Here is a 23000-nt window from a genome sequence, read left to right as displayed (position 1 = left end):
GCTTTCTCTTCCCCCACAGCAGCTTCTTCAACTGCTTCCTTTTTAAATGGTATTATCAGCTTTATCAGCCACAGATGTGGAAATGAACTTCTTGTCTGTATTGCTTCAACATACAAAGGTTCCTTCCCCCCCCCCCCCCCCGCCTTTTCACCTTATACAAAACACAAATGCTACTTTCTTAAAAAGCAGCCCCTGCAGTTACACCTTTAAAATAGCAGACAAGCCAAAGAAGGCACTCACCAGAATCCAACTAATCCAACTTGAATGGGAGCACTCATCCATGGAAATCTCTGTTTAAAAATAGAATAACACACAGTGAGTATGCTATCTTTTATTCCTCTTCCCACCATGGAAACTTGCATTGGAAGGGACAACCTGCACCTAAAAAAGTCTGTTTTACACAATGAAAGGAAAACAATTACCAGAATACCTTAAGCTTGAGCTATGGTTTGAAAGCCTTACCCCAACCTCTTTCAAGTAGTAAAGAAACTCAGTGATATCAGTGTACACTTACTCTGAGCATCCCTTAGAAACTACAACAGGTGACCAACTGTTTCACTCATGAACTGATCCTGACCTGAACCTCTCTGAGTCACGTAAGCCCACAGTAGCTAGCAAGTTGGGAGCGGTGCTGGTGGAACGCACTGGCAGATCTCCTGAGGGCACGTGGAGTTTGGCTGTAGCTCTCTCTTCCATCAACTGGCTTTAACTCACAACTGCAACTTTGCTTTGTGGATAACAGATCATTGCACCTGCTGACCAAAAAATAAGGGAGACAAGGAATTGATTCCTCCTGTCTTATGCTATGATTTGATGTGTAGGAATTTAACTGTTAAGGACACAACCTAGTCCAGTTCTGCAAGTGTTCATCTCGTTAAAGAAAAATCTAGGGACTAGGGGACAAAACAGAGAAAGCACCCCATAATATATAGACTCTTTGTCTTTATGGCATACCTTACAGTATCATAACTCTTGCAGAACTTGAACGCACACTAAGAAGTGGCATAGTTTTCTTGTAGGTCTTTGAATGGTTTAGGAATCCCCTCCACTAGCCCAGCTTAGCATTCTAATTGAAACTGCTAATGAAATAAAACCAGATCTGTTCAAATACCATCTCTACACAGGGCTCCGTTTTGTTACAGTAAAATATCAGTGTCTTTATTTAATAAGCAGAATAGCACAAATGCTATGATAACAGGAAGCTGATTTTTAATCAAATGAGCTAATGAGTACGAATGCGTTACAGTGAGCAATGTTCCCAACGATGGTGATGTTTTTCTGCAAGAGGCATTATTCAAGATGTAGAAATTACAGGGGAAACCAGTGAACAAAAGAGAAGCAGTATATGACAGGTGAGATAGAAGGAGGAAATTTAGGAAGCTCAGTGTGACAAAGCTGGTGCTATGTAAGGTCTAAGCAGTGGTAATCAAGCCTGAATATGAAGCTTTCTCCAGAGCCTGAGAGAAGGAAATGATGTAGAACACTGCTCCTCTTTTTTTACTATTTCTTCCTGGTGTTAACCTGCAATCCAGAAATGAATGTAGAAAGAATCAGCAAAAACCTGCAACAATAAAAGGGTAAAGACTCAATTCAGCTATGCTCCGTTGTTCTGACAATCCACTGAATACACCTTTGACTCTCACCTGAAATAAATTCACTCAAAAAGCTTTAAATTTTATATACTGGGACTGTTCCAGTGGCAAGAAACTTCATGTCTGACAGTGGAAGATCAGGAATTGGACTGTGTGAATCACAGCTCACAGATGAGGGACAGCAGTTACCAAGGTCATCATCCTACACTTAGTTGGGAACACAAAAAACTTGGTACAGCAACTGGCTCCTGAATGCAGGGAGAAATAAAGGAGAGGGATGCTGAGAACTGCAAGAAGTGCAAGTTATGCAAGAGAAAAGCCCCAAATGCTTCCTTAACTGAGAAGACTTAAAGGGCATCATGACAGTAACAGATATTGGTTTAAGCCTCCATCTGAGTTGGTCATTATTATGAAAAAGTGTCTATGAACATAGATAATACAGACTCCTATTTCATTTGCTGGAACAAATGTTGCCAAGGTACTTGATCTGAATTACAGTTTTTATTTTTCAAGAGCTTTTACCAAATGGCACTAATTAAGAACAATGGCAAGGTAAAACATTGACACTAGAAGGTCAACGCTGCCCAGAGAACCATCTAAAATGATAAAGCAATGCTCAACTGCATGCTGCACATCCTTACAAAGAGAAAATAGAGACCTACAAGATGGCAAAAGAATTTAGCCTGTTAAAAGATGTATTTAAATAGGCAAGAAGGCGATTTCAGATGAACTGGGATTTAAATTCCAGATGATTTCAAGGCATCTTTGGCAGTTCATACAAAGAGAAAGTAGAGAAGTGACAGCAAACAAAATGGAGCAAGCAAACAAAAGGCAAAAAGAAAGTCAGATTTTTTTTTTTCCTGTTTCTTTCACTGTTTGATCCCCAACTGTGTCAACTCTCTCAGGGAAGCTATGCCTGTTCACAAGGACATCACTAAAAACAACAGCTATAGAAGGAAAGCATGATATGATCTAAGGCCTAAGATATCTAAGAAGAATATTTGAAACAAACAAACAAACAAAAAAAAGGCTCTGTTCTAGCTTCGTAAGAGTTCTGAATATTTAGTTACAGACTAAGATACTTGAAGATATTTACTTTAAAGGCATACAAGGAAGTTTCCGGAATCAATCCAGAGAGAGAAACAGTTGCTGAGGATGTGAGAGCTGCAATAGAAATTAAAGCTTCAGTTTCCCTCTGGATTTTCAGGCATTCCTATGAAATAAATGTTTCATTTCTGGTGGGGAAAGGTTATCTGCAACAAAACAGACCTACAAACCCTGTCCCTTAAAGCAAGGTTGCTATGGATCCTTCTGCTGCAGCAAATGTAATAACGATTTGGTTCTGCGTGGAGCCAGTCAATATGTGCAGCATGCAGCCTCACCATCAAGAGTCACTGCATTGCTTAATTCAAAACACAGTCAAAGCAACTGCTGAAAGCAAAGGCAAAAGCAATGTATACATCAAACCAAGTATTCTGGTTGAGAATTAGGATTCTTTTTGAACCACCAAGTATGTGTTTGTGGTTTTAAAAACATTTTTGAATCATTTTCTAGCAATAATTTTTGGGAATACCGTCAGGTATATTAGTGCTATAATTGAAGTATCCTCATGCAAAACCATGTCAGAGATGAATAGTACTACAGAACCTACATCACATTTAAAATACCAAAGGATGACTCATTGCTACCACCGAGATCAGCAGTCCAGAAGTATTTACCTCTCTCTCTCACTGCTTACATCATTCTATGTTCCTTATCATTCAACAGCCATTTGACTTTTCTGACCCTGCATGCTGCTTTAATAGGCTTTGGCAAGCTTACAAGTACTGTTCCAAGAGCGCTGATGACGTGCAAAGCAAAGACTAAGAAAAATGAGTTAGTAAAGCTAGCATGGATGGTGTTGGAATACTGCAAATGGGATGGCGCTTCTGAAGCCCCAAGAGAAAGCACAGAAGCTGCTTGTTAGAAATGCAGCTTATTCCTTAAAGGCTTTAATACTAATCTCTACTAAGTGTTACCACTGATGACCTGTAGAGCAGTGTTTCACCTCTGCTCATTCTTTGAGGCTGAGGGGGAGGAACAGGTGAGCATGAACAGTCATGATGGTACCAAAGACCACTGAGCAGTCACTGAAGAAATCGCTCATTTTTGCTGATCTGAAAAATTCACAACACTCTTATGTTGATACCACACAAACAACAACAGCTATTTGTCTTCAAACCATGAGAATTTTCACAACTTCTTCACAAATGTCATGTATTTGCCAGTTGAGTTGATGGCATTTGTGACACTTTTTCATGTCAAAAACATGGGGAAATCATCTTTACTCTCTTTTGTTGGCATTCTTCAAAAGCCAAGGTGAATGTTCCAGTAATACATTCTCAAGGACATCACAGTATCACAAACCACTTAAAGTTATTTTACCAACAGGGAATGGGTCAAAAGCCACAGAGCCCAAACAGTACAGGGCTCCTTATACTGCAAACAAGTCAGTGCATTTGGCTGCATTGCAGTTTCATTTCTTGAATGAGATAAAAAACATAATTTTATTCTAAAATTCAACCACCACATTTCCTACTCTTACATTCTGAACAGTGTTTCCTGTTAACGTGAGTGGGGAAAAAAAGCAACAAATTCATTCAGGAAAGCAAAAGTGTTTTGCAATTGGGAGACACCTGGGATGATTTCCTAAAGCCCCATTTATCTATTAATACCAAGCTCTTCCTGCCATATAGGCAGGTTATCTAACCATGCACAAGAAGCGTGAAGATCAGATATAACAAAACTGCAGTATTTTAGAAAATTTTATCATAGACAAACTGATGGAAACGGACTTTCCTCTGCTTGCCCTCCCAGCTGCTGCCCAAATCGCTCTCCCAATGGAGGGTTTGGAAACTCTGACCTAATAGGAAGGAAGCTGTACTCCAAGTCTTGGTAAGAGGAAAGCCATGTAACTACTAAGAACTCCGCATTTTATACATAATGACCAGAATAACAAAATGAGTGAGTAATTTCCTCGTGCCCTTTAAGATTAAAAGAACTAAGACACTTCTGTCTTTGAAAGAGGAAGAAAGCAACAGCTGCAAAGTACACTCTACAATGACGTCCTCCAGGAGTTCTCTGAGGAGAATACCAAGACTTAAAATACTTGAATTATATGAAAACATTAACTTAGTACATGAAATACATGTGCATGGTTTTTCTGAGACTAACCTTTAAAAAGGCCCTTTTTTCCAATGTGTTCATTATAAAGGGAGGAATTGCTGCAAATGAGAAAACAAAAACAGCTCATGAACTTTGGAGATAAAGGCACATAGATTTAATCTTCTGTACAGATGAACCAAGACTAATTCAGTTTTCACAGCTGTCAATAACTGTGCTTTCATTTCACATTGCCATTAAGAGATACTGGATTGTTATTTACATGAGTAGACTCTCCCAGGAAATGGAACTTCTAATTTCACAGGTAACTAACCCTGTGCTCAGTAACTTGGCACTGGTCAAAGCGCATACCTTCAGCAAACAAGCTCCATTCAAGCAGAACTTGCTACCATTCCTTTGCTACCCACATAATTTCCACACAAGCACCCCAGGAACCATTCTGTTGCATGTCAGTGTAACATACTGGGCTTGTTTTTCAGTAAGAGATGCAAAAATCAAGTTCTATGGAAGTAAGCTCTTTGTCACAGTAGGAACTTCTAATTAGGAGCCATATGTGACTGAACTTATTCTTACCCATGCCAGGAGCAGCCATGAGGATCCTCGATATAACCACCTGAGTAATTGCCTGCTGAGCTGCTTTAGTTGATTCACCCAATCTGTTTCCATTCTCATCTGTGACAGGGATTCCAAACTTGAGCTCCCTGTTGAATAATAAGGAAAAATAAAGCAGAGACTGATGTAGATTTATCCACTTTTTTTGGTCATGTTTCTCCTCTTTAAAGTTTTTTATTGGAAGAATTAGGCTCTATTTTATTATCTATGTTTGCAGCAAAAAAAAAATTCAAATTGTAAAGAAGGATTTGGGGCAAATTATGCTAAAAAAAGTGAACAACTGAATATCTGTAATATCAGTCTGATGTCTGAGCCTGGCCACGTGTATTCCAAGATGCTGTTTCTGTAGTACACAGAAGGGAGAGGGCTGTCCTTCAAGAAAAGTCAGATGAATACAGTTTTCAGGACTCCTCTCAAAGTAGCCTGTCCTTCCCCACTTAGAACATAGGGAACACAGGTAGATTAGTTTCATTGAACTAAAACACAATACTGTGACATTATAGTCTGGGTTTCCGTTTTAGCCACCAAGAATGTATTTGGAAGTATACCAGAATGCACAAAGGAAACAACATTACTGTATCTGTATTATTGTCTATCAGAGCTTTAACACAATTCTGCTCTTGAGCAAAGCTCACATACAGGGCAGACCCTTTCAAAGAGTGAAAAGCAGACAGAAGTGCAGATATACTGAAGACTGCCTAAGATCTTCTTCCCATCTTTCATAGGAAATAAAATACTACCAAGATTCAACTTCACCATGAACATAAACATGAAAATATTCCCCTTTTTGCTCACAACCTTGTTTGTAAGAGGATGGTATATATTTAAACTTATTTAAAACATATTCTGTAATCTCAGAATGTTAAATAGAACTCTGAATACCAACTTCTATGACTAACTTCCATATGTTGGATTTGAAGCACCATTCCTGAAATTATATTTTTCCAAAGTGTAGTTTGTATTAAGCCTTGAAGGACAGGTACTTGGTTACTTAGATCTAAGGCTGAAGAAGCAAACAGATATTTATCTGAAGAGAATGAGAATGTTCTATTTTACACATCACAGTCAATCAATTAAAACAAGACCATGCCCAAGGTTTTTGCAAGGTTCTGAAACAAGCTAAAGATAATATAACGTTCTTTTTTTTCCAGTAACTTGCTGATCTAAGAACACAATAACATCCTTTCTTTTTTAATGAGTGATTTTTATGCCTTTCCCTACCTTTGTCTCATTAGTGGAATATTAATGCAGTTAGCAGCAGCAACAGCAGCAAAAGGAACAAACCGTCCTATAAGAGGTGAGACATGCTGTGAAAAGCAGAGAGAGAAAAAAGAATTACATAATCATTTTCTCCAAAGGTCACATCAAGATTCTTCACTTGTTAATGACAGATGACATTTATCTCCTTTTAATTAAAATTCAGTGAAAATTCCATGTTAAGGAAGAGACAAAAGAGACACAAGCAAGACCTAAGTCATGAATATTACTATCACGGTGAGCAAGAGCAGGAGACTGGCAAAAATCTTCTTAACTTAGTAGCATCATTGTGGACAAAGGCCAGCTTCTGAGCAGCCTGATGGCAACACTAAATAGGCCTTAACTTCACTGTCTTCAATGGCAAGGTTACAGCCAGCAACATTTGTAGCAGCTGCTTTGTATCTAAGGCCACTCATTGCATGAAGCCATTCATCTAGCCAATGTGTCGTATAATCTGAATTACTCTGCTTAGAATAGTATCTTTCAGTAATGTGCCAATGCTGTACCGTGCCCAGTATACTAAAGCATAGATGGAAGGATATAAAATCGTGGGGTTTTTTCTTCCTGAAATATGCTGTGCATTTGTTTGAAGAATTTGAGTTTCCCATATCTAAGAGAAGCAGCTCTTTACACATTCTTCAGCCAGTCCAGAGTAGGCTTTTACGTTTCCAGAGGTAATACTGTACATTAAAAACCAGGCAAGCTGTACAATTACATAACAGGCCTATGTCACTGTAATTACAAATCCACTGCAATTAACTTTCAGACACTCCCAGATACTTTGACACCTTAAAAGAAATGGCATAAAGGCACCTTCACTGCATGTATTTTGTGTACAAAAACAGCAAGGATAGGGCACTTAAAATATATACAAAACCATGTACGAGGGGCAAAAATAAGATTAGGAACTGAAGAAAAGAGCTGCCAAAGGTAATTACTACTCCTTAACAGATCCAAAGGAGGAGAAGGGAGCCATTTCATAGAGCACCAAAATCTGACTAAGAGTAGGAAAAAGTATCAGCAATACCTTTGTCAGTGCATTAAGTCCTAAAGCTGTTGCAACAGCACCTGTGGTAGCAGAAACATAGGCTGTTCCCAGCTGGCTAAAACAAAAATAACAATGTTTGTACATACACAATAATTATATTCATGCCACTTTCAAAACCAAACAATTTCTACACACACAATAAGTTCCTTCTACCTACAAAAGTTAAAGCATATCTTATTGCAGCAAGACAGAAAGGACTGAGAACGGAATGGTCAAATGAAACCACAAATTAACCTTTCCCCCCCCCCACCCCCTATCTATCTATCTATCTATAGACCAGCTCTGCAATAAACACCCAAATCCAACCTAATCCACCTGTTGACATATCCTCTATGAAAAACAGCTTCAGAACTGACTAAAGCCCTCAGATTTATCTTTGAGGGTGAAAACAGAGATCACCTTCACCACCCTCAGGCTTTTTGACTATACATACTGTAATGCTATAATGGGGTCATAATAGCAGGGTGGCAAAGTCCCTGGCAACAGCAAGCAAGAACAAGCCCAGGAGCAGCAGCCACAGATGCAAAAATGAAAGAAAAGTGCTGCTTACCATTGGAAGGCTTCAGGTAGGCAGGGATCTCCAGCAAGAGATACCCTCACCTGCACTGCCAACCCTTAAATGAGGGCTGGGAAGGGGTGGATCCTGGCTCCACCCCTTCTGGTCACTCAGCTGCATTGTGTGCACCTGAGCTCCCTTGGGTTGGCCCCACCTTCCATCAGGTGCTCCATTCACTGCTTCAGGCTGTGACTCAGCATTTCCACTACATGTACCAAACTGATGGTAAATGCAGATGAACAAACTTATCTACCGTCTCAAACTTTAAAGACCAACCATACTCAAGTCCATTAGAGAGAACTTGCAAACACATCAGAAGCATCTGCTTTGGAGTCTGACCTGACAGTAATTGGGGCATCACCGCTCCTGTTTGTGTAATTTACTATAGCATTGAAGGACTGGTTAATCCATTGCCAGAAAACCACCGCCGGTGTCGTTCTTGAAAAAAGAAACAGCTATTAATATTTTTAAAAACAGAGTTGAGTCAACAGCCCAGAAAAATGAATCGAGAAAAGCCACTGTAAGCTGTAATCATAAAGTTTCTTGGTTACCTGAATAAAGCAATTCAGTCAAGGAGATACTGTCTTAATAATGAAAGTGAAAGTTAATTCTAAGAATAGATCTTTAAAAGCATAGCAAATGAATAACAGTTCACTTGGGACAAAGGTTTATTGTAAGAGCAAAAGCATTATGGCAACCCTCTCTATAAAAACATACAGAGGAAAAAACGCAACTCATCAAGACCTATGGTACTTTTCAGAGTTACTCCTTGGCAGCTCATTTGCTCTCCTTGGAAACTCCATAAGTAATTCAGAAATAGATTTTAGAGGCAGGGTTTTCTCTCTCAGTCTTCAAAAAGTTAGCATGCCCCTAACTGTTCTAATAAATCTATAAGACATTATAAGAAGGAAAAATGGGCTATATGGGTTATGAGAAGCATCTAAGAGCTTATATCACAGCTGCTTCCAGAGGATACCACTCATCAGTAAGGATATGAGGGAACACAGGGAGAAGAGAGAAAAGGAAGTAAAATTTTACATATTACAACGTTTATTATACATCTTCTAAAATGCTCTTTTGACAGTAACACTGATTTTCACTTATGTAATCTGCAGGGAAATATCTTGTGTTACACTGCCACCACTTACCTATAAAAGGTCATCATACAACCTGTGATAGTCATGTTCATGGGTACCTGAGCTGACATTCGGCCAATCAAGACCATCTTTTCACCAGTGTCTGGATGAAAGGCTGAATCATAGATATACTTTGCTCTCCACAGATCATTTTCGGTCAATCCAGGTGGCACAATACCTTGTCTTAGAACAAATTAAAACCAACAAAACAAGACAACAGCAAAAAGCACAACTGTTATAAACATAAAACGCTGTGACCTCCAGTGAAAAACTTAGCATCAGAGGATGCTGCTTTAATCTAGCCTCATAGTAAGCTTGTAGATCTTCAGCTATTAAATAAATTGGCAAAGTAAGAAGAATTTAAACTCCCAGCACTGGTTGTGTTATCTGAGTTGAGACAACCAGCATCAAACTTCTCTTGAGTCAAGCCAGTACTTGGCCTGAGCTAAAATCTCTAAGCATGAAACTTTGGAAATTTAACTTGATTTAATAAACGATGTGCCCCCAAAATACGACATATGAAAGGCTATTTTAAACTGTTGTTCTATTAACTATTTTCAGAACTAGACACTCCCACATTTTCAAATACTAAACAGTTTTTTTTTCAGACGACATAATTTCCCCATTCGTTAGTAATTTGACAACATTTCAAGCTCTGAAACAAGATGAAAGAGTGGTGCAATAAATAGGGGATCTTAAATATGTCCTTTTAAACCTATAATGGTGATATTCTTATCTCTACCATGACTTTTTTGGGCCACCATTAAAAATGACTGTCATACCTGTAATCATGAACGATTTTTCTTGCGCTTTCCAGCTGGGCATCAGATAACAAAATATTTCGGGGGTCTGTTACAGTGAAGAAGTGACAGGCTCGTCCAGTGAAAGTGCTTTGATCCCATCGGGGCTCCTTGATATTAATATTTAAGGGTATATCTGCTGACATCTTCAAAAACTCTGCGAAGACAACATGGACATTTGCAATTCAGAATTCTTATTTCATAACACGTCTCAAACTGATAAGACTCTACAGTGAAAAATGGCTTTAATTGCAGCAAAAAAGGACACATCTTGCAGAACTGAGCTTAAAGGAGTACAGAAAGATTATGTCAGACATTATCACAGTTTTAATGAGATTGGTATTCATGCAAGAAAACAAACTAACTTAAAGAACTTAAATATCTACATTTTTGGGCTTGCTTCCCAAAACATTTATACATTTCATGGTTTCCTGTAACTATGATTATCTGAGGATGAGTAGAATGCAAAGTATAGTAGCTCACTAACAAGCAAATGTACTAATTAACATTAACAAGACATTAAACAGAAATCTGCTTTACTCGAGTATGAATTAGAGTTAGCTGAACATGTTGTCATAAAGGGAAATTAAACTTTTCAAGAGATTCCTGAGGAGCTCTTACAAAGTGCAGCAGTATTTAACAAAACCCAGGTAACACCTCTGGCATTGCAAAGCAAAAAGTAAATAAATCAGGATTACAAACACCAAACATTATTTTCAGTAAATGCTGTTTCTCCAAATTCACGTCCTATTGAAACAAAGATTACATAAGGCAACAGTTTACTGCATTATGAACACATGAACAGTTCTTCTAATGACACATCAGGGATGGTAACAGAACCACAATGACAGGCACCAAACTAACACAGCTCTGCATTTAGAAGGTTTAAAACCCAGAAAATTAAAAACGTACTTCAAAATGACTAAAAGTACTTTGACATCTGAGCTTTACCTCCCACCAACAAACCTCAGGAACACTGTGAAGCTCATGAGACATTGGTGACAATTTGGTCAAAATTTATGCTTGAAATCACTGCATCTGTTTAAAAAGATGATAACAGAAACAAAAAATACTGACTTGGATAGGACTGGTCTTGGCAAAGGCAAAGCAGAGCACATGGACTCCACTCTTGCTGGCATTCACCTAACAAAAGATTTGATCTTGTGCAAAAAAGGGATGAAAGCTTTGGGTGCCTGTTATCCAAGAACACAATGTTTTCTTCTCAATCATGTGATTGACACAACTGACTTGCACTTTAATACTGTCAGTAGGTACAATGCTTTTCTAAGTGAGTTTCAAACCATAAGGACTCTGAGCATGGGCAGACCACGGTGCACACACAAAGGAGCGGATGCTGTCTATGCAAGGAAGCGTAACAAGTTCCAGACATTGGAAAAATACAGCTTGGGGACACACAAAACTTGCACTGGAGTAGAAAGGTTGCTGGGTTTGTTGGTCTCGGGACTGAGTCACTGCTCTGCTACAGTGCTCCTTGTCTAGGAGAGCCAGGGAACTCTGCCTTGATTGTACATGATTTATGGCAACCTGTTATTAAAATACCACTTGTGTAAAAGAGCTCTCAATATAAGTCAGGCATGTCCAAGATTTAAGCTCAAATTACCCAAATATTCCTAATGAAATTGTGATAAGAAGTCGTACAGGGCTCCGAGATGAAGTTAAATCAAAACAAACCCAAGTGATCCCTGACATAAGTGGAAAGTTTGCAAAAGGGGGAAGTAAATGCACAAATCTTCCAGAATGAAAGTGAAAAATGTTGACTTTGTTTTACATGCACAGTTGAGCATTATGGGGCTGCTGAAGTTTGCCTTTATTAGTTGACTAATAATTTGTATTTATTGCTCCCACACTTATTGCTGTTTGTAAGTACTGACAGAGGGGAGAACACCTGGAAAATAAGAAAACTGAATTAGCAGCAGCAGAGATTTTAAGGTGGGAAGGTAAACAACACAATTACCCAGTCTGGTCTGAATGCCCCTCTTCCTCAAGCAACTCCATTAGCACAGGATTTGGGAGACAGCGTTAATTAAATTACTGAAATAACTGATACCTAAATGGCACTTTGTGGTCACATTCACAACACAGGAGGATCAGCACTACAAGGGTGGATAAATGGCAAGGATGACAACGTAGCACAGGGTTAGCAACCCCCCTTACTAGCAAAATAAACCAATAATAAAGTATTAAGAGTCAGCTTCCCACATGGATATGGCTGTGGCTTGCTGGAATGTGCTGCCATGGGTTCAGCTGCAGGACCAGGAAGACGATTACAGACTCTTTTGATTACACACATCAAAATAATGAAGCTTTACTTATCCACAGACAAAACTAATGTCTTCCTTCCTCTGCAGAGATAATTTTGACTCTGTATTCTGAATAACCTTCTACAAACAGACTTCTTTTCAACTGAATCCCTTCTTGACTGCTTTTCAACTCCTCTTTCCAATCAGAAAGTGACCTTGAACAGAAAGTCCCAGTTCAATGCACACCTAAACCTGCTGTCCTCTATCAGATGAGACTGCCTGCAAGTTCCCATTGTAAACTGACATCAATGGGAAGGAAAGAGGGCTTGGAACTGAGATCGGCCTCTCTTAAAAAACATAATTACGTAAAACCAGCCCAAAGCCTGATCAACAATATTAGTACAAAGGCTGCATTTAGATTTGCTGCAGAATCAGCAGCAATAGCAGAAGACTTTAAACCTTGTTTAAAAGGTCAACGGTAGCGGTTGCAACAATCCTGAAAAACGCCGATTCAGGAGTTGTCAGTTCAACTCTTTGGTGTTCTATTTCCTAACTGCGGTTCTGACAGCACACTGACCACCATATGTCACTTCTCACACTGCAGCAACAGCCCAAAGAGTAGCAATGACCATCTGAGGCTGTTTTGAGCAACCCAGGCGTTGGATCATTTTAGCATGGATGAAAAGAAACGGGGCTGAAAACCAAAGATGAGGTTTTGTATAAATGTGAACCCTGTGTGTTACTAACTGTGCACTTGAAGGACTCATAAACCAGGGGATGAATTCAAGCCAGGCATCCCACACTTAAGCAGCAGCGCTTGAATGAGGAGACTGGATTTGCTACTTTCCTTGCAACAATGTATGCTTTCTTATGTTACTCACATCCCCTATTTTAACCTGATCTTGACAAATCCATTCTGCAAGTAAAAAGCTTCACCAGATGCATTATTGATTTTCTTCCAAGCTAAAGCCGAAAGCAGAGCAATGGAAAAGGAAATTCCTTGATGATACAGCTGTGTATCTGAAACAAGCTGACATTTTTAAAGCCGTAGTCACTGCTCTGAGTCAAGAAGCATCCCTAACATCAAAATGCCCATTCCTTGAGTGATGCAGAGAGCTTCTGCCACTGCTCCGTAGAGCAGGGAGGTGATTCTGACAATGATCAGAACTGCCTGCAGGTTGCTGATAAGTATGATACTGTCTGAGAGTATTTTTGAGAGTTACTAGCCTGAAAACTCACCCAGAAATAGGCTTTTCTGAACAGATACGAAGGGCCTGGATTGTCTTGAGTGGGGGATCCTTCAGCAAATGTCCTCAGATTGGATGGGATACTGCTTCACTATACAGAATCTCCTGTTGCTTTTTGGTTTTATGGAGGCCAGAGTCCAGATGATCAGCTCCAGCACCTTCCCCTACTGAAGTGGACTCTGTAAATGAGAGCAGCCTTTCACTTCCCTTGTATGCAGGTCCAGAAGGGAAGCAAACACCAAGCTGGGGAGGACAACAGCTGGCCAAAAGAAGAGAAGACTGTGTCCAAAGCAGTTCGAATGTGATAATGAACACTGCAACATCTCACACCTCAGCTCCCCAGTCCAAATCTTTTATAACATAACTCAAACATCATTGGACACATAATAACTCACAAGACTCAAAGCAGCCTTCATAGAGGAAGGGTATAAACTAGCCAACATAAATGCTGAAAGAAAGATGGGACATTCATGGTACCCATTTGACGTAGATCCCTCACTTCAGGTATTTGGGTCAGATGATGATTCACAGACTCTCCTAGGAGCTAAGTGTTCCTTTTTCAAAAAGAGGAGAATAAAATCACTTTTCTTACTTTTCTTTCCCTCTGTGAAAACCGATTAAAAATAGAAGGTATCAGCAGTACCCACTTCTTATCAGAATCCTACCATTACAGAAAAGCTCTAAAGTCGGAGTCGTGCGCTGCTGAAATCATTTGATGTGCAGATTCATGGAGAGAGAGAGAGAGAGGGACAAGGTGTGACACATTTAGGCTCCTAGATCTGTCCTTCAAAGCACTCCCACAGCAGCTGTTTTCCAGGAGGAACACCATGAGAACAGCAGCTACGTTGTTTTAGGAGAAAAAAAACAGGAAACAAACTTCCTTCTGATCAGTAAAAAGAGACCTATTCTACTTTATAACACTCTGGTAAAGCTACAGCAGAAATGCAAACCCAGCTACTACCCATATTCCAATTGTTTGGGCAAAGGAAACTACACAATGAATGCATTCTACAGGGATGTCAATCAAGGCAGGATAGTTGGAAAGCACTTCTGTGTGATGGCAAAACAGCAGACCTCAGACTTACCGGGGTTATTAAGCAGTGGTATTTCTCTATTTGCACTGTGCTATCACGGTTTGAAAGAAGCAGCACTAACAAGGAAAAGTATGATGCAACACACACTAAATGCTAACACACTTGCAAAGCTCTCCTTCTAGCAAACATCCATTTAGATTATAAGAAGCAAAACCTTTGCATGACTCTTTTTCCTACCACAGTCACAAGAACAAACCGAGTGCTGGAGGAGGCAAACCGTGCTAACACCGCAAGATACTTTTTTTTTGCTTATAAATGTCCATCCTGTGTGTAGCTTAGCAACAGAAGCAGCAGTCTGCGTTATGGGTAGCGCCTGCTGCTGGGGCTCTCTCCTCAAAACAGCAGCCATCTTTGGCTGGCACTTGGTGGGAGATTTCATCATTCTGCATTGAAGCTGCTTCCAGACATCCGAGCTGCAGCAGCGTGTGCCTGTAATATACCATCTATGCTCACATTGCAGGCTGGACAGCATGGGGATGCGTCACACACCGACCTCTCCTCAGCAATAAGAGGGAGAAGGGTTAACTCAAGGTCTGATTTTGTGTCACTGCTGGTTGCTGTGAGCTGAGGTAGGATTAGCAGGCTGTACCCAAACACGTTCATGGCCTCCTTCCATAGGTTTTTTACTACCATATATATTTCCAGTAGGATACACACAGCCAATTTTAAGCTGGTACGAGTCCAGCCTTCACCCCCTCCTCCTTTATCGTCACAGCAATCGTTAACAACTCAATAAAGAAATAAATCCTGCTAGTGAGAACCGCCAGCTCGCAGCCCAGTGACACAGCACCGCGCACAGCTCGGGAGGGTGCTGAGGATGCGGGGAAGCAGAGGGTCCTCAATCAGGAAACAGGGGCGAACCGAGGCCTGGAGCCCTCCCTGAGGAGGCCGGGGGTGGCAGAGCGGGCAGGGCAACACCTCCACCCTCTGCCCGGCCCCTCGCCCCCCGCTGCCGGTACTCACCGCAGCCCCGCACGCTGCCGGCTCCGCGCCGCCCCGCTGCCCGGAAGAGGCTCGTGCTGAGCGGGGCCGGGTTGAAGAGCGGCCGCCCCGCTCCGCCCCGCTCCGCCCACCGGGAACTGGATGGTCGGCTGGGTGTCCGCCGTGCTTGGGGCTGGGTCTCCGCATCGGTTTGCGCCCCTCAGCTCCCCCGTGATGGAGCGGGCTGCACAGGGCAGTGGGCACAGCCCCGAGATGCTGGAGGTCAGGGAGGGTTCGGACAATGCGCTCAGACACACGGTTTGAATTTTGAGTGGTCCTATGTATGGGCAGGGGTTGGGTTCAATCCCTTCCGTCTCGGGGTATTCTGTGAGTTTGGGTTATTAAGGCATCCGGCTTTCTCAGCTCCCTGATGGGACAGGCCTGCTTGCAGCTTGTGGCACAATGTGGCCTCAAGTCTTGCAGGCTGTGAAATTACTTCCATAATTAATGGAATAAAAGCTGATGGGAGGGTTATCAGAAATATTATTGGCCACCTCTGGAGCAAAATACCGGTACTTGCTTGGTGAACAAATTGGATCATCAGTCAGTTTAATAGGAACAACTATAAGGTAAAAGAACCGGAGGCCCGATGGCAACCTTGACAACAAAGATGGATGTTTATGGACTTTCTCATTTTCGTTACTCCAGCTTTAATAAGTATTGCAGAAAGCAGCTGGCAGCAGGGAAATGCTCAGAGGAAACCCAGGGGATTCAGAGCAAGCCTGAATGCACTTTCTTGGCCACTCTTCAGGCAGTTTTGCAGAAGAACTAGCAGGCAAACTACCACTGAGCACTGAGAGTGCTTTGACCAATCAAGAGAAACAGCCAGGGATGGCTGTTCCCATTCCTTTTCCATCCCAGCTTCCAGATGAATGTGGTGATAGATGCACAAAATAGATTGCTAGCTCACTTTGCAAATCAATTAAAGCTCATTAAAGCCTTAATTTATATTGTGTTATGATAATTGGATAAGTCAGCAACATGTGAGCCGGTGTCATCCCGTATCTCATACTGAGTCTTCTGGGAATGGGAACAATGTGCTGCGATAGAGCTGTGCTGCATCCCATGAATATTCTGCAAACAGTGCTAGGTTACCTCATTGGTGTGCCAGAATAGCTCATCAACCTGTAGAGACCAAAAAATAGACACTCTGTGCTCATCGATGCTTTGAAGTAAAATAAGGTGGGCTGGAAGAGGCTGTGGTGGCTCCCAGCCAGCTCTCTGCTTTAGTGGATTGAGAGTAGAGGACCCATGATGTGGTATACAGTATATTGATCTGCAGATGAATACCAGAGCTTTGTTCTTTTGAAGTCCTCGTCCCCCCCCAAAACCCCTACACACAGTCCTATAGAGTAAATCCACATAGCTTGGCCAGTAAACTCAAGCATGTGTTTTCTTACAGGTTTTCATACAGGTTAAATTACAGTGTAACTATTAATAGCATTTACAGGAAGCACATCCCTAGAGACTGAAGTGGATGCATGAAGTGCTACCTTAGTTCCTGCTGAAGTGTTCCTTTCAGGCACCTGATTTCCAGCTGACCCCACTAATAACACTCCTGCAAACCTTCAGGTGTTCGTTCAGTCCTTTTTTGAACTAGATATGAATTTAACCCTCTCTGTGTTTCACCTGAATGAATTCCTAGACTACTGCAGAGCAAACCTTTCCCTATGCAAACCTGAGCGGGAACATTTCTGTTCTTGTACAGCTACTGCCTCATCCAAGAAATGAGTTTTGCTGTATTCACTTTCTTTAAGCTTCACTGTATTCATAATATTATGTTGGACATTAATAATTTTATGGTGATTTTTTTTTTACCATTTCAAATTGGAATCAAATGACAAACACTGAGAGCTGCTGTGCGCTGCAATTATTAACACAGATATCCAGTAAGTGGCACTACAGGACTGGGTTTTATGCAGCCCTGTATCACAAACAGCAAGCGTGGAATGTATCAAGACATTTCTACTCCATGAGAAAGACATTTGTACAGCGGGTGGGAAACGATGTGTGATGACGGCTCTGAATGTGCAGAGCAAGGAGCTGGAGTGTGTTCAGCTGCTGGCTCTTGGAGGTGGTGTTAGGAACCGGCCTTGGCACCAAGCTGACTGTTATCAGAGGTTTGCCAGAAGAACCCAGCCACATTTCTGGGAACTGTTCTTTAGCACTCACTTGATGGGAGGTGCGTGTGAAAGCTTTGTGCTGCGTTTTACTATCAGGAGCACAGTATGGGGCTGGATGAACCATATATATAAAGCATTTCTTCTGCTCTGCTGACTTACTGTGCATTAATGGTATGCAGGAAATTCAAACTCCAGACTGGAAGGGATGTCAGTACAGTCTCCTAAATTCAAAGACTGTTTCTGAACTACAGATATCTGTGAGTCTGTGTCAGTATATCAAAAACCTTCACCCTGTTTTCCCAGTTTCAGCTGCTAATAAATAAACTATTAACCAAGGAAAAATGGTCCAACAGATCAGCAACACAACACTTTGGTAACATAAATAAACCCTCATATAAGCTAGTAGAGAGTTACTTGCAAAGTCACTTAAAGATTTTGGCTCCACTTGATGGAGTTTGGAACAAGAGGAGGTGTAGGTCCCTCCTGCTTTAGCACCATCCCATGGGATATCACAGCTGCTTCAACTGCGCTGGACAAATTTTTTCATCATCCTTTAGGGACCAGGCATACAGCAGCATCAGTTGACATGCGCAGGAGCATGCCACAACATGGAGAGGCATGCAGCAGTGTGAGTGAAGTGCTGAGAACAACACGTGACAACATGACATGGGATAAAATAAGACACTACCAGACAGCTCTGAATAGCATGTCACATGCCATCACAGATCATAGGATCACAGTGGTTAGAAAAGACCTGTGGGATCTTGGACATCCCCACCATGCCCACTGACCCTCACTGCTACACCTATGTATTAACACCTCCAAGGGATGGTGACTCCCCCACCTCCCTGAGCTGCCTGTGCCAATACCTGATCACTCTGAGAAGAAATTTTTCCTAAGATCCAACCTGAGTGCAGTTTCTAAAAGGGAAGGGAGAATTCCTAAAAAGAAGTAAAAGAGTCCTAGAAAGAAATACACAATTCTTAGAAAGCATTGGGAAGTTCCTAAAGAGCAGAAGAGAAGTCCTGGAAAACAGATCAGAGTTACCATAAGTAGAGTACAGTTACTAGAAATCATTGGGATGCTTCTAGAAAAGCATTAGGAAATGAGAATAGCTGTGCTGGTGCAGCCAAACCCTGGTGTGTTCCAAGCCCAGAGCTGCTGAGCCTTGCAGGGCAGGAGCATGAGCAGCTCGCTGGCTTTGAAGCCCCTGACCCTGAGATGGATTTTGACAAATGGATGATAGGATGCAGGGAACATTTCCAACCAGGGCAAGCACTGCTTGTTAGACACTGCTCTGGGAGCTGCTGTCACAGCAACTTCTCTCTTTGCAACACAGGGCAGGGAAAAGCCAAGGACATAGAGGCAGGCTGCAAAGAACAAGTTATTACTGAATTACTGAAATGAACCAGTTCTACCTGGTGTGGTCAGACTGGCACAAAGGCTGGAATAGATAAAGTATGCAGACAAGGTAAGGTGAAAGTGAATTTGGGATTGTATCATGGTTTGGGGTGATCCAGTCTGATCCCTGGGTGTTTCAAAAGCTCTAGTTGAAACTAGTAGGAGGAATGAAGAGACTAAAGCCAGAACCTTGCTCTGGATTCTTATTTTTCCACTGGTTCCAGGGGAGGTTCAGACTTGACCTTAGGACAAATTTCTTCATTGTGAGGACAGTCAAACACAGGTCAAACACTTCCCCAGTGCCTATCGGTGCTGAGAGATATTTGGATAATGCTCTTCTAATAAGCTTTAACTTTTGGTTAGCCCTGATGAGATCAGACAGTTGGAATAGATGCTCTTTCAAGGTCCATTCCAACCAAACTATTCCATTCCATTCCATTCCATTCCATTCCATTCCATTCCATTCCATTCCATTCCATTCCATTTCTTACTTTTTTACTGTCATATTTCATTTAATTCTCATTAATCCCAGGACTTTTGTAGCCTGCCTGTAGGAGGGCTGTAAAGCACGACCATAGTGGATGTGCAGTGATGTGCACTTACATATATACATCATCAGCTGTTGGGTAACAGTCTGACTTTTCTTACCTACTCTGCTAACCCTTAGAGGCAATGAGCTTAGGTTGGTGCCAGCCACACTTTTCATCATGACACGTTTTGCATCAGAAAGAACAAAAGTCCTCTGATGGAAGAGGAGCAGTTCTCCATCCACCATTCAGAGGCTGGGCTGGAATATGGAGAAGGATCCATTTTATGCTGCTGGCTGGCATACAGCTCAGGAGTAAATCTACAGCTTAGGAGTGGAGTGCCACCTACCAAGCCATCTGCTAAGAAAATTATGTTATCTGTAGCCTGATCCACTGTTGCTAAAAATCACTGTAGCACTCAGCTGTGAAGAGTTTTGCTGCTAATATATCCATTTGTACTCTTCTTATTTATCCACTCAGAATTAATTATTTCTCAGATTAATTTCATTCTAATGAATCATCCCGTATCACTGGCTTTATTTCATTTCTGAGGTACTAATTAATATGTCAAAGCCATCTTTGGCATTAGAAGTGCTGTCATTTTTGCCGTGACTTCTCTTTTGATTCATGCATTCAATTTTTGTGCCCATCCATGGAATGAAAGAAAAAATGCAAGCCTGTATGAAACAAAGAGTGCATGTGCAAATAAAGCATATATCAGCAGAGTGGGGACAGTCTATATTTTCATGTTGACATGCTGGTTTATGTGCTATTTCATATCGTATGTCCTCAGCAATCAGCTATGGAGGGATCCTGCTGGTGGGGTATGGAGTTGTTCAGCTGATAGGTCCTGCTCTGTCCCCAGGGTGGATATTTCCCTTTCATTCCTGTCTTTCTCTTCTGCCCAAAAAGAACTTGTAAAATCTCGGGGGCTGCAGCTGAAACCAGTCAGCTTTGGTTTGGGTTTTACATTAGAAATGTAAGGAAGGGTTGATTACATGGGAAGAGGATGTATGAACAGAGCCCAGTCTGACTGCCCAGGACATATGGGGAATAGAACATTGTTCCTTTTCTTTTACAGATTATGGTACCTCAAAAGAAAAAAATATATCCCTCCAGTAGTGAATATTTAGGCCTTGTTAGCACCATTTGGGGACGAGAAATCCCTTCTCTCACTGACTCTTTCTCCCTCCTGATGGGTCTTCATCATACAAGAAGGAGCTTGAGACCCTGAGGTGTGGTTTGCATTTCTTTCTGCCTCTCATCTTTCCTCTGCATTTTGTACTCACTGCTGTGTTTTCCCAAGCAGTGCCCAACCGTGATACCACCAATTATGCCATGAGCTTTGCTGATCTTTTGAGTTCATAGCTGCTGCTCCATTCCCAGAAACTCTTGATTTTTCCGAGAAGGTTAAACTGAGGCTAAAGTTACCTTGGCTTATTAGCATAGCCAGATATTTAGAAACCTGACAGCTCTTTCAGGCATTATTTCTGCTAGCCCACCTCAGCTGATTTGATGTTTAATACATCCCATGCATGCAGACTCCAGAAGTCATCCTGAGAGTGACGTGAGTACAGTTTGTATCCACAGACTGTAACACTGTTTTGTAAATCAAGCCACCTTTATGTGTGTGTGTTCTGTTTGGCAGATTAAAGCACGTTTATCTCTGAACACAAGCCTTGGACTTTGTTCAGCTCTGGCTCGGTCTTCTAGTAGCTAATTACTGTTTGGATTAAGATCATTTGGATGAAGGTGTTACTCTATGTGTATTTTCATGTTTTTATGCCAACCCAATGGGCATTTCTCCAAAAAGAGTCTCTGAGGAGCAACAGATGTTTTGTAGGGTGGTAGCAGAGACAACACGAGATTTCCTTTGCCGGGTATTGCTTTGATTTCAGCATCAGTCAGCAGTGGTTGAAAAGCATTAAATAACATCAAGTAGCTGTTATATGTGGGGGCCTAGGGAAAATTAAACTACTTTTCTGCCTGTTTCCAGGTCTCACACCTGCACCACTATCCCATTGCTGGCAGCTTTGGGCAAGCTCTGACCTGGACATGAGCTGATCCTTCAGTGCTGTCTGAGGGCACATCAGCTGGAGAGCAGCAAAAGGCAAATTCAACCCATCCTTTGTAGAAATGGCTCCCAGAGCTGCACCAATTGGCTGCCTAATCCCTCCACTACATTTACCTGAACAGTAATAAGGGTTTAATGGATTTCACTTTTGTGCCTCACCTGGGTATGACTATTAAGTCATGAAAGTTTTAAAAGCTCGCAAATTAGCTGAAGTGGCAAATGAGCGCAGCAGGGTGCCCTGTTTGAAGAAGGAGTGTTTGAAACCTGCAGAGCTGTTTAAGGGGCTTTGCTGTGCTGTTATGGCCTCAGCTGAGCCAGGCCTGAATTTCATCCACAAAATGATCACGTTAAATTAGGGGTGAGATATGAAAAAGACTCTGACTGCTGGAATGGATGTTGATTTAAATGAATGAAGTATGTGAGAATGTTCCCAGTGTCTTACAAAGTCAATGTTCCCCTCGGCCCAGGGTTTCTGTTCCAAAGCAGCAGTGTGCTGCATTTTCAGAAGATAAGTACATGCAGTAAATCTCACCTGTGTTGTGCTTTGAGGAGAAAAGGAGAAAAAAAAATACACCAAAAAAATCCCAAAAATATAAAAAGAAAGCTCAGAAGGAGTTTCATTAGGCATCTCTATTACTGAAGAGCAAAGAATTCACTTTCTGTCTTTTTCACTCTCCCCTGGGGACAAATGATGATGATTAAAGAACGGGATCAAAAGGAGGAGGAAAGAGACTTTGCTGAGAAGGAATTAAAAGTGAGAGAAAGAGAGAGGGGAAGGGAAAACGAGCATCTTAGTTAGCTAGTCAGGGTTAGTTTAGCACTGTACCCACACTGACTGACATTATGAGAAATTATAGCTGGCATATAAGCAACTTCAGTAATGCTGAAACCCAGGAAATGCATCTTGACAACTTAGTGAACTTATTTGTTCTTCTCGTTGGTTTTAAACCCCCCACACCGTGATGTTTATCTTCATTTTCCGATCCATTTGTTTGAGGTGAGGTTATGACACAAAGGTAGCAACTTGCAAATCATTGCGTTCATCTGCTTCCGTTGGCTCTCGTGGCTCAAGTAGGACAGAAAAATCCCTTCTGTAGAATGAAAGGGCTCGAAGGGCTTATTGCTGAAC

At 41.5% G+C, this 23000-nt stretch overlaps 1 protein-coding gene across 6 annotated transcripts in view; it reads right to left on the bottom strand.

Annotated features, from left to right (window-relative positions):
* SFXN1 (sideroflexin 1) overlaps positions 1-23000 on the bottom strand; it is a 31822-nt gene that overhangs the window by 1767 nt on the left and 7055 nt on the right. The window contains exons 1-10 of one of the 6 annotated variants that reach the window (XM_085519219.1): positions 15729-15777; positions 13664-13930; positions 10146-10320; positions 9376-9546; positions 8567-8665; positions 7651-7726; positions 6588-6673; positions 5328-5455; positions 4806-4855; positions 241-290 (exon numbers count right to left, since the gene is read on the bottom strand). In XM_085519219.1, the coding sequence (XP_085375345.1) occupies positions 241-290; positions 4806-4855; positions 5328-5455; positions 6588-6673; positions 7651-7726; positions 8567-8665; positions 9376-9546; positions 10146-10309 (824 nt within the window). In that variant the 5' untranslated portion in view covers positions 10310-10320; positions 13664-13930; positions 15729-15777. Of the gene's footprint in view, positions 1-240; positions 291-3625; positions 3749-4805; positions 4856-5327; positions 5456-6587; positions 6674-7650; positions 7727-8566; positions 8666-9375; positions 9547-10145; positions 10321-11075; positions 11202-13663; positions 13931-15728; positions 15778-23000 lie in introns of those variants that run through there. The other 5 variants (XM_015876152.3, XM_015876153.3, XM_015876151.2 and 2 more) reach the window with 5 other exon arrangements.

Source organism: Coturnix japonica, chromosome 18 (assembly GCF_054131305.1).
Source record: "Coturnix japonica strain WE chromosome 18, WE-NBRP24, whole genome shotgun sequence".
Taxonomy (NCBI): domain Eukaryota; kingdom Metazoa; phylum Chordata; class Aves; order Galliformes; family Phasianidae; genus Coturnix; species Coturnix japonica.
The sequence above is the reverse complement of the archived record's forward strand: the minus strand, read 5'-3'. Positions and strand labels throughout refer to the sequence as shown.